The sequence below is a fragment of the Sminthopsis crassicaudata genome, chromosome 4, assembly GCF_048593235.1.
Source record: "Sminthopsis crassicaudata isolate SCR6 chromosome 4, ASM4859323v1, whole genome shotgun sequence".
NCBI lineage: Eukaryota > Metazoa > Chordata > Mammalia > Dasyuromorphia > Dasyuridae > Sminthopsis > Sminthopsis crassicaudata.
The window spans coordinates 462,938,092-462,952,356 of NC_133620.1; the positions used below are offsets into that span (position 1 = coordinate 462,938,092).

At 48.0% G+C, this 14,265-nt stretch overlaps 1 protein-coding gene across 1 annotated transcript in view; it reads right to left on the bottom strand.

Annotated features, from left to right (window-relative positions):
- Nucleotides 1-14,265, bottom strand: part of GTF2IRD1 (GTF2I repeat domain containing 1) — a gene marked incomplete in the record, with an annotated part of 193,432 nt that overhangs the window by 31,742 nt on the left and 147,425 nt on the right. Inside the window, 1 exon segment of the mRNA XM_074264041.1 lies at nt 8,470-8,517. Coding sequence (XP_074120142.1) covers nt 8,470-8,517 — 48 coding nt within the window.

A 14,265-nucleotide genomic window follows, 5' to 3' on the forward strand; every position in this document is an offset into this window, starting at 1 on the left:
GCCCGCGGAGTGAGTGCGGGCAGAGAGCCGGCCCGGCCCCAGAACCAGCTGCCCCCAGGAAGCCTCTCCCTCCTCTGAGCCCCCCTCTCCCTCTCTGACGTGGGGATCCTGCAGGATCCAGGAGCCGGCCGCGCTGTGCGGGCTTTAAGGCCTTCAGAGAGCTTCTGTGCCAGCATCCCCTGGGAGGCCGGGGCTGGGCCAGAGGCCTGGGAGACCCCTCGCTGTCCCAGGAGGGGACGGGACTTTGTCCTGCGCTACCTGACTCTCCGAGACCCTACTGGGGTTTTCTTGGCAGAGAAACCGGAGTGTCGGCCATTTTCCTTCTCCAGCTCATTTTACAGATGAGGAAACTGAGGCAGACGGGGGGAGGGGCTAGCTAGGAAGTGTCTGAGGCTGAATTTGAACTCGGGAAAATGAGGTTTCCGAATTCCAAGCTCAGTGCTCTGTGCACTGTGGTGCCACCTAGTGGTGCTAGGAGCGCAGAGGTGAGATTGAAATGCGAACCTTCTGATTCCAGAGCCAGGGCTCTTCCTACGGGCCCACACTGCCTCTGGCCGGGACTTACTCAAGAAACATTTAATAAGAATCCACTGTAGCCAGTCCCAAGGGGGGGGGAGCCGTCTGCCCCCAGAGAGGGCTGTGGGCACCGGCACCACAGAGAACCTTCACCTCGTTCTTGTTTGATCACATTTTTTCTCATTTTTTCCCTTTTTGACGTGATTTTTCTTGTCTACCATGATAGGTGTGGAAATATGTATAGAAAAATTGCACATATATTGGATCAGTTGCCATTTAAGGGAGGGAGGATAATTTGGAACACAAGGTTTTTGCAAGGGCGAATGCGAAAATTATCTCTGCGTATGTTTTGAAAATAAAAAGCTTTAATTAAAAAAAAAAGAAGAAGAAGAATCTACTGTGTACTGAGTGTTGTGCGGGGCCCTGCGGATAGAGAAACTAAAGGGAATTTATAATCTAATAAACCAAAACAGGTACACAGATCAGCAAATAAAGGAGAGCCTATCTACAAAGCCAATGCGGAGTAACTTCAGTTGGGGGAAAGGGTGTGTGGAATCGGGAAAGCAAGTAATGTTTGAGCTGAGTTTGGAAGGAAACTAGGGATTTCAAGGAGGGGAGGAGGAGGAGGGTGCACCAGGCAGAGGAGACAGCCTGTGCAAAGGCATGGAGGTAGGAGATGGAACATCAAGAACAAGGTTTAACAGGGAGTCCAGTGTGGATGGAGCATGAAGTGCATATAGAAGAATCAATTATAATAAGAGTGAAGAATTTCAAAGTCCGATTCTTTTTGTCCAGCAAAATAACTGTATGGACATGTATACATATATTGTACTTAACTTATAATTTAACATATGTAACATGTATTGGTCAACCTGCCATCTTGGGGAAAGGGTGGGGGGAAGGAGGGGAAAAGTTGGAACAAAAGGTTTTGCAATTGTCAATGCTGAAAAATTTCCCATGGATATATCTTGTAAATAAAAAGCTATTAAAAAAAAGTAATGAGTGAAGAAAAGGGTGGGCTGCCTCCAGCTTGGGAAGGCCTTTGTGAATGCTAAAGAGAGGAGCTCATATTTGATTCAGGAGGGAGAAAAGAGTCACTGGACCCTGGAGAAATGAGGCAGGACATGGTCAGAGTGTAACCAGTCCACTTTACAGATTAGGAAACTGAGGTTCAGAGGCGCAAAAGTGACTTTTTAAGATCCAAGAGCTTGGAAGTAGCAATAGCCAGTCTTTTGCACCCAACTTCTCCAGTCAGGGACTGACTACACGGCTAGCCATGACCTCCTGAAATGAATTAAATATAAATGAACATGAATAAACAGGACAAGATGGATCCCATCTCCTGGAACTTTCATGGAGCCAAAGAATGAATGTTAGAATGGAAGGGGTCTCTACAATATTGAGTGTCAGAGTTGGAGAGAAGCTTAGGACAAAGAATCTCAGAGGCGGACACAAACTTTGGAGTTAAACCTTACAACACAGTGTCATAGCTGGAAGGATCTTACAACACTGAGTGGTAGAAGTGAATAAAATCTTAGAAAACAGCATGTCAGAGCTGGAGAGAAGTTTAGAACACAATTTCAGAGGTAAGAGGAACCTTAGAACACAGCATCATAGCTGGAATGATCCTCATGACATAGAATTTCAGAGTTGGAGAGAAGCTTAGAACATGGAATGTCGAAGTTGCATAGAATCTTAGAACACATTTTCAGAGTTAAAAGGAACCTTAGAACACAACATCATAGCTGGAATGATCCTTACAACATAGAATATCAGAGTTGGATGGAAGTTTAGAAAACAGCATGTCGAAGTTGCATAGAATCTTAGAACACAATTTCAGAGGTAAGAGGAACCTTAGAACACAGCATCATAGCTGGAATGATCCTCACAATATAGAATGTCAGAGTTGGATAAAAGCTTAGAACATTGAATGTCAAAGCTGGGTAAAACCTTAGAACACAATGTCATAGCTGGAAGAATCTTACAACACTGAGTGTTAGAGCTTGGTAAATCTTAGAACGTAGAATGTCAGAATTACATAGAATCTTAGAATATAGAATGTCAGATATGGATAGAAGCTGAGAACACAGAATGTCTGTCAGAGTTGGATAGAAGCTTAGAACACTGAATGTCAAAGCTGAGTAGAACCTTAGAACACAATGTCATAGCTGGAAGACTCTTACAACACGGAGTGTTAGAACTTGGTAAATCTTAGAACATAGAATGTCAGATGTGGATAGAAGCTGAGAACACAGAATGTCTGTCAGAGTTGGATAGAAGCTTAGAACACAATTTCAGAGTAAGGTGGAATACGGCACCATATCACAAGAGAGAGGAAAGGAGCCACATGTGTAGAAATGTTTGTAGCAGTTCTTTTTTGTGATAGTAAGGAATGGGAAATTAAGTGGATGTCCACCATTTGGGGAAATGTTGAACAAGTTGTGTACATGAATGTAATGGAACGCTAGTGTTGAGCAGGATGAGCAGTAAATTTCAGAAAAGCTGAAACACTTACATGAACTGATGCTGAGAGAAGTGAGAAGATTGTGTGATGATTAAGGATGACAGACTTAGTTTTTCTCAGTCATATGGAGATCCAACAATTCCAATAGACTTGTGATAGAAAATGTCATCTGCATCCAGAGAGAGAACTATGGACACTGAATGTGGATGGAAGAATACTATCTTCTCCTTTTTGGTTGTTCTTGTTTGCTTTTTTCCCCCCGTGATTTTCCCCTTTTGTTCTGATTTTTTTCACAATATGACTAATGTGGAAATAGGTTTAAAATGATTGTATCTGTATAACTTATATCGAATTGCTTGTTGTCTTGGAGAAAGGGGAAGGAAGGGAGAGAGGGAGAAAAAAATTTGGAACTCAAATCTTACAAAAATGAATGCTGAAAATTATATGTAATTGGAAAAATAAAATATTATTGGAATTTTAAAAAACATCATAGCTGGAAGGATCCATGCAACATAAAATGTCAGAGTTTGATAGAATTTTAGACTACAGAATGTCAAAATTGGAGAGAAGCTTGGAACACAGAATGCCAAAGCTGGAGAGAATTTTAATTTAACATTTTATTTTTCCCAGTTACATTTAAAATAACTTTTTTTACATTTGTTTTTTAAATTTTGAATTCCAGCCTCTCTCCCTCATCCCCATTCGTAGCCTCCATTAAGAAAGTACATGTGAAGTTATGCAAAACATGGGTAGAGAAGGTAGAAAAACTGCAGAGTCAAATGGAACCTTAGAACACAGATTCATAACTGAAGGATCTTATAACATTGAGTGTTAGAGCTGGAGAGAACTTTAGAACACAGAATGTCAGCGTTGGATACAAGTTAGAACATTGAAGGTCAAAGTAGGACAGAAGCTTAGAACAAATTTCAGAATTAAGTGGAACCTTAGAACACTGGAAAGATCCTCACAACATAGAATGTCAGAATTGGATAGAAGCTTAGAACATTGAATATCAGAATTGGATAGGAACAAATTTCAAAGTTAAGTGGAACTTTAGAACGCATAGCGTCATAAACAGAAAGATCCTCACAATATAAAGTGTCAGAGTCGGATAGAAGCTTAGAACAAAGAATGCTAAAGCTGGCTGGAACCTTAGAACAAAATTTCAGAGCTGAGTGGAATCTTAAAACACAGCGTCATAGCTGGAAAGAAGGGATTGTAGAACACAGATTTTCAGAGCTGGATGGAACCTTACAACATAGAACATCAGAGCTTGAAAGATGACAGAACACCAGAGCCGTACAGACCCTTGGAATGCAGATTATTCGAGAAGGGGACCGTCAGAGGACAGCTTAGATCCCAGGACAGCAGAGATTTTCTCTGCTTGGAAAAGGCCTTAGAAATCATCAAATCTAAACTCTTCGACTTACAAAGGATGAGCCTGAGTCCTAGAGTGACCCCTGGCATCCTGCTCAAAAGGAAGTATACACAGAAGCAGGGAAGGAAAGAAATGAATCCGAAGGGAGTGGTATTTCTTCCTCCTCTGGCTCCTACTTTTATAGAATCATAGGATTTAGAGCTAGAAGGACCCTTAAAGGTCAACTAGTCCAACTTTCTTATTTTACATATGGGAAAACTGAGGTCCACAGGAAGAGGCTTACTCGAGGTCACTCAAAGAGGAAAGAGCAGGGCCAGGATTTGAACTCAATGTTTCTGCTCCCATATCCCAGGCTCTCCCCCTCTGTATCTTGACTTTGAGATTGTCTTGGTTCTGTACAAATGACTCCCTTCCTTTGCTCCATAAAGTGGCCCAGTGGATAGAGCTGCACTGGGCCTGGAATCAGGAAGGCCTGGATTCAAGTCCAGAAGTAGACACTTACTGGCTGTGTGACTACAGGAAAATCTTTTAACCTCTCTTAGGCACAGTGTCCTCAACTGTAAAATGAAAATAATAGCACTGCCTCCCGAGCATTGTCATGAGGGTTAAATGAGATGATATTTACAAAAAGTGCTTAGCACAGTAGCTGGCACACAGTAGGTGCTATATAAATGCTCATTCCTTTTTCTACTCCTAAACAGCGTAGACTTCAAAAGATTCAGATCTAAGCAGATTTACACTTGGGCAACCCAAGGCATGAGCAACCAAGGCAATCTCCAGGCAGACAAGAGGAAAAAGGGGGAAAAAAAGGGAAAGGAAAAGGGAAAGACAACATGGTGAGACTGGCCCTACTGTGCGACCCTCCCTCTCCTCTAGGTATTGGCTTTTGATGGATAAAATAAGATGATAAAATGAGACAATCTCTAAAGGTCCCTCCAGATCTGCGTTCTATAATCCCAGGTGAAAACCGCGTAGAGGAATAGAGTGAGGGGAATGGACACGGGGTTTGTTCAGCAGTCGGTCTCACGCCGAAGTTCTGCCTGGGACCACTGCTGCTTCTCAGTGCTTCAGGGAACTCTAGGACTCTAGAACTAGTGGCGATCTCTACTGGTGGAGGGATATTCCTCACTGGGATTTCCCATGGCAAGACCATAGACATACCTTAAAAATACATGAGTAAGGGTACCTGAGAATCTCCCTCCCATGACTGTCAAACGAGATGTTTATAGACTCAAAACCTTAAACTCAAAAGAGGTATATACATGTAAAAATAACATAACATAACATAGCATAAATGGAATAAAGTACAGAACGGTGAATAAATGCTGGCTATCATCACTGCGAGAAGAAATGGGGCAAACCTGGGCCTAACAGGAAGGTGGCCCCTGGCAATATGGCACCAGGCTTTGGAATTTAGCTCCCTAATCATACTTGTGCCTCTTGGCCCTATCCATGGTCCTGGGTCCGACCAGAGGAGAGTGCTAAGTTGCTCTTTCCGGAGGACATCCTCATCAGCTCACTCAGGGCTGCCTATTCCTCCAATGAGAACAAAGGAGGGCATGGACCGCATCCGAGGCTGCACCACATATGTGGGGAGGGGTGTTTCAGAGGGGGTGCTGGGGAGGTATTTATTTGGAACCAAGAAATCATCCAGCGTCCCAAGCACGTCACTAAATCACCAGCGTTCCTTCTTTGGCCCAAACCTTGGGGGCAATCTTCACTCGATGAACAAATATGGCAGAAAGAGAGCTGGCTCTGAACATGGACACCCCGGCTGGAACACCCATCCCATCGCCAACTGTCTTAGTGCCCATGGACAATGGTCCCCCCGCCATGGGCTGCGGGTTTGTTACAGCGCCCAAAGTCTAGTGTCCTGCTGATTCAGGCGGAGGAATACAGCCCACAAGCCCCTGGGCCGTCCAGTCCGGCCCCTTTCTTCTGGCCCAAAGAAGCTGGAGAGTCCTAGAAATGGCAAGTGGCTGCACATGGAAGATGGGAGCCCTGCCTCCTGCTTCACTCACTCAAAGGGAGCCTCAGAAAGTCTTTGACAAGCACTAGAGACCCCAGCGCCCGCTCCCCAATTCTTTTGTTTCTGCACAGAATCAGCTTTCATTTTGCATGACCCCATATGGGGTTACGGACGTCTCCTTCAGGAGTTGGGCAGGGACCCTATTTCTTGCTCTGGCCATCCCCTTGCCCGGACTCCCGGTAGGAACTTTCTGAAGATCTGGATAAATGCCTCATCTTAAAAGCAAAATGGTGTCCCCACTGACAGAACAAAAGCTCTCTGAAAAAATACTGCATTTTTGTATTAGTCCGTAGTCCAGACAGCGGCATATAGTAGGTGCTCAATAAAGGCTGAATTGAATTGAAATGGAACACTGCCTTCATTTAAGCAATAAGCATTTATTAAGCTTCTGCTGTATGTCAACAGATGCCCATGTAATAATCCCTTAGAACTTATGTTCTATCAATCAGTGTATGAGCAGATTACGTGCTCTGAGCATCAAAGACAAAAATGAAAATCCCGTCCTCAAGAAGCTTAGTGACTGAACAACAAGAAGCACTTATTAAGCTCCTACTATGTTCAAGGTACTGTGTAAGGACAAGGACAAAAGAGAAAACAATTCCTGGGTCTCGAAATACTGAGCAGGGAATCAAGAGGGCTCAGGTTCAGTCAGTCTGGGTAATAGAAAGCTCACTGGACCGGGTTTGAATCCTTTTTCTGGCAAGCGTTTGCTCTGTGACTTGGGGGAAGTCACCTTCCTTCTCTGTCTCAGTTTCCTCATCTGTCAAAAGACGGGCTTGGTGACCCCGTGTGAGGTCGCAATATCCTGATTTATTATCGGCATATGTTTGATTTGTATGCCCACCTTACACGCCCCCCAGGATCTCGGGTAAAAAGGGGTGGTGAGTGGGGAGAGTGAGGAAGCCCAGCCTAGAACTCCAAGGCCCGATCCCGGGGTCTCTCCCCATCAGCTCCCCCATCCCTGCACTCCGGGGCCCAGCCTCAGTCTCTGGCCGGGAGCTTCTGGCCCGGAGGCGGAACTGGACCCCAAATGGGGGCTACGGCACCCCGGGCCCGCGGGGACGGGCGGAGGCAGCCCCAGGCCGCCGGCTCAGGCCCGCTGCTCTGGAAGGGGACACTGCTCCTGAGCGTGGGTCACAGTTTCCACCATGCATGTTTCATGAACCTGCCTCCCTGACAGAGGTTTCCATGATTGCTCCTGAGTTTCCTGCCAAGTTCAGCCGGGGCAGAAAGTCTCCTCCTTGGTCCTCTCCCCCCCTGCGTCCCTGCCTTCCTCCCCTCCCTCGGGCTCAGCTCAGAGAGTCAGAAAGTGCTGAGGGGCCTCAGAGCCCCCCCACCGAGCCCCTGCGGGGTTGGGAGGCCGCCTGGCTCAGGTACTGACGGGGAAACCGAGGCTGGGGAGGCTGCGTGGAATACCCGTGACACAGATCTGGACAAAGGTCACAGGGTGTTTGAGAGCCGGAGGGGACCACAGACACCATCCAGGCCGAGGCCCCTCGGGTTCCAGGGGAGGCCCAGGAAGCCGCCTCGTCTCCCCTCCTCCTAGACAGGGATGACTGGGGAAGTAACATGGAAGACTGGAAGGAAGGCTGGATGTGGAATCTGAGGACCCGAGTTCAAATTCCTGCTGTGCCACTTGGGCAAAGCTCCCGTCTCTGGGCCTCAGTCTCTCCATTTGTAGAATTGGGGGGGGGGGAGAAGCTAATCTCTGGGGCCCTTTGAGCTGTGGGTCTGTGGTTCTGTATCCGGCAAGAGTCTCTTGGGAGCTCAAACAGGCCCTGAGTCCTCCTGCCAGGACTCCCTGTCTGAGGGGGTCGGGCGGTGCTCCCAGTGACCTCCCCGCGCTTGGGGTGACGGGACAAGCGGGGTCACCTCGCCTCCCGCGGGATGCTCGGGGCTCAGTGAGGACCCGAGACGCATTCTCGGAGGAGGGGCTGCTGGGAAAGGGAAGAAAGGGGGCGTGTGAGCGTGCCGTGTCCGGCGTGACGTGTCGTGTGCCGGGTGCGGGGGCCCGAGCGGCCGAGGAGCCCCGGATCCCAGACCTGCCTGCCCCGCCGAGGGCCCGCCCGCTGGGCTACATACCATCGGCAGGAGCGTAAGCTTTTCCCGTGGCCGTAATCCGTCTAGGGGCTAGGGCACAAATTGAGAGAGAGAGAGAGACACGGGTGAGTGCTGGCGCTCCGCTTTCCCGCCTCTCCTCCGGGCCCTCGCGTGGCCGGAGCCGGCCCGGGGAACCGCCTCTCTCCCTGCTCCTGTAGGGCTGGGTCGGGCGGCGGCGGTGCCCGAGCTCCGGGGCGGGCCCCCAGCCCTCCATCCCTGGTGAGGCCCAGGGGGAGATGGGGCCTTGGGCGGGAAGCAGCCTCCGAGTGGTGGGCCAAGCAAGCTTGGTCACCCCGGGCCTGGGCCCTTGGTCCTTCCGAGCTCTAAAACGAGGAGAACAAGCTCGGCCCGTGGGGCACAGCCGGGGGGGGGGGCCCACTTAGCTGGGGCTGCTTGGGGAGGAATAGAGAGGAGGGGAAAGGCCTAGTGGGGCCAGCGAGCAGGGGGGAGGGGCAGAGATGGAGAAAGGAAGGCAGGAGAGCCGGGTGGGCACTGCCAAGAGGCTGGGCAGAACGGACTGGTGCCCCTTTCCTTCCCTTTCTCTCTTCTCTTTCCCTCTTTATCCTCCTCTTCCCTCTTTTCTCCTCTCATCTCCCTTTCTCTCCTCCTCTCTCCGCTTTCCTTTTTTTTTTCTTTCTTTCTCTCAAAAGTACGTGAAGTGGGATCCGAATCCAGGCTGCCTGATCTCAAGCCTGGTCCCTAACCACCACTGCACGCAGACTCGTTTTCTGCAGTGCCAATGGCACCAGGTTCTGAGCATTCTAGGTCAGGGCAAGAATTCGAGGCCCTTCTCTAGTCCGTACCACGTCTGCAGACCTCTCGGTAAGTGCGAGAAGAAGACTGAGCCTCTTTCCCCAGCCCAAGGGTTTCTGGGAAACTGAGGACGTTTAACACAGTCCTGGAACGACCTCCTTCCACGCTCCTGGCTTTGGCAGGGCATCCATCCACGAGGAATATACTGTCGATAGACAGGAGGAGTCTTGGAACTGGAAGTAAAATGGGGCTCATGGGCTGAGGGTGGCTACGGTCTCTCCTGTCCATCAATCTACCTTCTTTATAATTTACATATATCCGCACACATATACATATAAACATGCACACGCTTATGCCGTCTCTCCCATAGTGAGTATAAGCTCCTGGAGGGCAGGGGCTGTTTACCGTTGTTTTTGCAGCCCAGGCCAGCACGTAGCAGACACTTAATATTTCTTACTTAATCGCCACACCATCGAAACTACGGCTGGGAGGCGAGAGAAAACTTGTATGAAGAGAAGTAGAGAGAAGCAAGCCAGAGAAGGATGTGTCCGAGGACCAGGACCGAGAAGCCTCTGAATTCAAATTCAATAGAATCACCAACTGCATTTGGGGGGATAGAGACTAAAAACGCTCTTGTCGCTACTTGACAGAGGAGTGGGGAACTACGGGTGCAGAACGCGGCATACACGCCACTGTTTTGTCCAGCTGCCTGCCTTGGTTACAAAGGAGGGTCCCGTGGTGGGAGGGAGGGCCTACTGGGAAGTGATCATGATGTAAAAGACAATGGGCAGCAAACGTTTTTTCCCTTTTTAAAGAGGGGTCTTGGAGGGAGGGTCAAGAGGACTGAGCTTCGAGCTGCTCTGTCAGGGGTAGCCCTGTGGTTCTGTCTTGGGCTCAGTTTCCTCATCTGGAAAATTAAGGGGCGGATTAGGTAACGCTCCTTCCCCCCCACTCCGACATCCAGGAAGTCTATCTATGTCCATCTTGTCTCCCCAGCTGGAGTATAAGCTTCCCAGGCCTGCTCCGAGGCTTCTCGTGTCTCCTCGGGGGGGGGGGGTCAGCCTAGCCCTGGCCACACGGGGAGGACTCGGATTTACACCCGGCGGCCCCATTACGGAGGAAGCTCTTAGATCCGGAGAAAGGGGCGCCGACCACAGAGGGTCCGAGGCGGGACTCCAGGCCCAGCGGGCCTTCCGCTGTCGGAGGGGCCCCTCCCCCCGGGTATGGGAGCCCTCCACTGCAGGGACACCTGAGACAGCCCAGGCCCGGCTTCTCTCATCTTCAGCCCACTTAGCTCTTGATCGCGGCGGCCTCTGGCTGCTCCTGAAATGTGAGACCCTCGGAGGTTCTCCTCCACGCCAAGTGGATTTGCTGTCCCCGCTGTAATCAGGAAGGCCCCGGTTACCACCTGCTGGGCTTTCAGGACGTAACCCGAGCTGGGCCCCTTAGAGCCTGAATGGAGTCAGGGACATGATATGGAAGGAAAGCAGGAGAAAGGGAGGGGGAGAGAGAGGGAAAGGCGGGGGAGAGGGGAGGGAGAGAGGAAGGGAGGGAAGGAGAAGGAGAGAGAGAGAGAGAGAGAGAGAGAGAGAGAGAGAGAGAGAGAGAGAGACAGAAGAGAGAGAGACAGAGAGAGAGAGAGACAGAGAGAGACAGAGAGACACAGAGAGACAGAGAGAGACAGAGAGAGACAGAGAGAGACAGAGAGAGAGAGAGAGAGAGACAGAGAGAGAGACAGACAGAGAGAGAGAGAGACAGAGAGAGAGAGAGAGAGAGATGGGTTGGGGTCCGGTAAAATTACTAAGGGGAAGGTTTGACAAAGAGGCAGCAGAAATCTTGCATTAGTCTCCCCGAGTCCAGCGTGTCCATACCCCTTACCCCAATTCATCCTCCACAGAGATGCCAAATGTTTATGTGTGTATAAATGCACAAAAAGATACATAGAGAACACACATTCCTAGTGGTATTATTACATCATAGCAAAGCGCTAGACACAAACTGGGCCATCCCCAGCTGGATAATGACTGAACAGACTGAGCCGCGTGAGCTCAATGGAACATTGATTGAATATTAATAAGAGATAAATGGAATTCAGAGAAGCCAGGGAGGATATAATTGCATGAAGACCCAGTGAAATAAGAAGAGCCGCACTGACTGCAACAGTGTAAATAAGGAAAAAGCAAATAAACTGAACACAGCATAATTACAAGGGCCAAGGATGGCCCAGGGAAGGGGTGAGAAGGTTCCTCCCCTGTAAGAGACGCTGCGGGGTGGGACACTGCACACACTTAGAGTTAGTTGAGTTTTATCACAGGATCACGGAGCTAGAAGGTCATTAAGTCCAATCATTTCATTTTACAGATGAGGAAACTGAGGTTTAGGGATGGTAACTGACCTGCTCAAGAGCAAAGAGATAGTAAAAAGTGAAGCAGGATTCAAAGGGGGGCTTCATGATTTCAAATTCAGTTTTCTTCCCCAAATGCCTCCCCAAAGTATGGGTTGGTTTTGCTGAATTGTTTTTTTCTCTTAGAAAATTTTGTTACTTTATTTTTCTTGCTTTTGTCTATTTTCTTTTGCAACAAGGCTAATACGGAAATATATTTTGCACAATTTTGTGTATAACTGATATGTTGATTACCTTCTCAAGAGAAAGGGGAGGGGTGGGAGAAAGCGAGAGAATTTGAAGTTCATGACCTTTTAAAAAATGGATATTAAAAATCTTTAAAAATCTAATGAGGAATAGCTAATGAAAATGAAAAAAAATTAAAGAATATTTAGTTACAATGGACGGCATGTTCTCTTGGGGGCTGAGAGTGGAGCAGAAGCAGGGAAGGCTGTATTCAAGAGGAATGTTATGCAAAAACAAAAGATATAAATAAAAAGAAGAATAAAAGAAAAAGGAATAAAACAAAAGATATAAACAAAAAGAAGAAGAAAAGAAAAAGGAATAAAACAAAAGATATAAATAAAAAGAATAAAAGAAAAAAGAATAAAAAAATATATAAACAAAAAGAAGAAAAGAAAAAATAATAAAACAAAAGATATAAACAAAAAGAATAAAAGAAAAAGGAATAAAACAAAAGATATGAATAAAAAGAAGAAAAGAAAAAGGAATAAAACAAAAGATATAAGCAAAAAGAAGAATAAAAGAAAAAGGAATACAACAAATTTTCCATAGTCACAGCTTTTGCAGCTCCCTCTAGGTCTATAAGAGTTCTTAATCTGGGCTCTGTGAACTTATTTTTAAAAATCGGTAACTCTTTGGGCATGGTTTTCCTTTGTAATGCTGTACTTTATACATTAAAGAACAGGCTTCTGAGAAGTGGCCGTAGGCACCCGCAGGTATTGCCCAAAGGAGGCCAAGCTACCAAAAAGGAGCAGCACTCCTGCTCGAAGAGAAAGCCAAGCCCTTCCCAGGATGGCTCCAGTCACCCTTTAAGACAACTTATCTTGCTCCCCCTCACCCATTCTCTCTTAAAGCCAAACTGGGATATTCTCCTCACACAATATTCTACATCTTGCTGTCTCAACCTTTGCAGAAACCATCAAGAAAAGCCTTCCCTCCTTCCTGCTTCTTCTTAGAATCTCCAGCTTTCTTCAAAGCTCGGCTCCAGCATCAGCCTCCAACAGGGGTCCCCCCGATCTCCCCAGGCCTTGTTTCTCTTCCTCCACCCCCTACCCCCCCCAAGACATTTTACTTGGACTTGTCGCATGTGCTCATTTAGCGAGCTCTGCACATTCACATCTTCCCACAGGATGCAAGCTCTGGTCTTTGCATCGGTCCCTGGCGCGTCTTCATTCCTGTCTGGTTTTTGTGACCCATTTGGGGTTTTTTGGGCAAAGATCCTGGAGTGGTTGGCCACGTCCTTCTCCAGCTCATTTGACATGTGAGGAAACTGAGGCACGCTGAGATGATCTGACAGGATCACAGGACTAGAGTGTGGCTTCCAGATGGAAGCAAATGTCTGAGGTCCCTTGGGGTCCCCAAATTCTGGGACCTTCCTATCCTCCTGGGAGGACCAGGCCTGTCTCATACAGGTCACCCCCTGCTCCCCAGGAGGCCGCTGGTTTCCAGCCTCAGTGATTTTGCCCATGCCATGCCCCCACCAGGAACGTCCCTCTCCTCTTCTCCAACGGGAAGTCCCTTTTTTTTTCTGTCTCCTCTCCTGGCTGACGGCTCCTGCCGTGACCTCGCTTCCTCTCCCCTCTGCTCCTCCCCAGATCGCTTATGAAGGAAGCGGAGGCAAGGACCTCATGCAGACTAGCAGAGTCCTACTCGGCAGCTGTTCAACAAACGCTGTGGATCGGACGAATGAACACCTGGGACCCAATTCTAGAAAGCCTTGGGAAGGGGCAGGAGAAACGGAGGCCGGAGGAGGCAGATGACTTATTGAGGGACTTGAGTCACCTTCCCTCCCCCACCCATGCTCAGTTACAGGGCGGGGGGGGGCCTTGCCTTGGAGCCACAAACTTTTTTTAAATTTTATTGCAACGATTCAAAGCAATCCCAACGGCCTTGGGACAGAAATAACAACTGTCCAGAGAGAAAACTACAGAGGCTGGCACGGGTCAAAGCAAAGTATTTCCACTTTTTGGATTTTTGGGTTTTCTTTCTCATGTTTTTCCCCTTTCGATCTGATTTTTCTGCACAACACGACAAATGGGGAAATTCGTTTAAAAGGACGGTACGTTTATAACCTAGATCGGATCGCTTGCTGTCTGGGGAACGGGAGCTAAGGGAGGAAGGGAGAAAAATTTAGAACACAAATATCAATGTGGAAAATGATCTTTACGTGTATCTGGAAAAAACGAAGTACTATTAAAAGTTATATTTTTATAGCTATTTCAACAGGATTGGGTTCCTTTGTCTTCCTATGCAGCATTCTGCCGAGAAGAGCAGTCTTTAGGCTGCCCAGGGTTCAGACCCCTACTTCAAAAAGTTAGGACCCCCTGTCCAGGGACTGGCTCAACTTCCTAGGCTTACAGAAGAGGAAACTGAGTCCTTCCTGGCAGGGAAATGGCTTT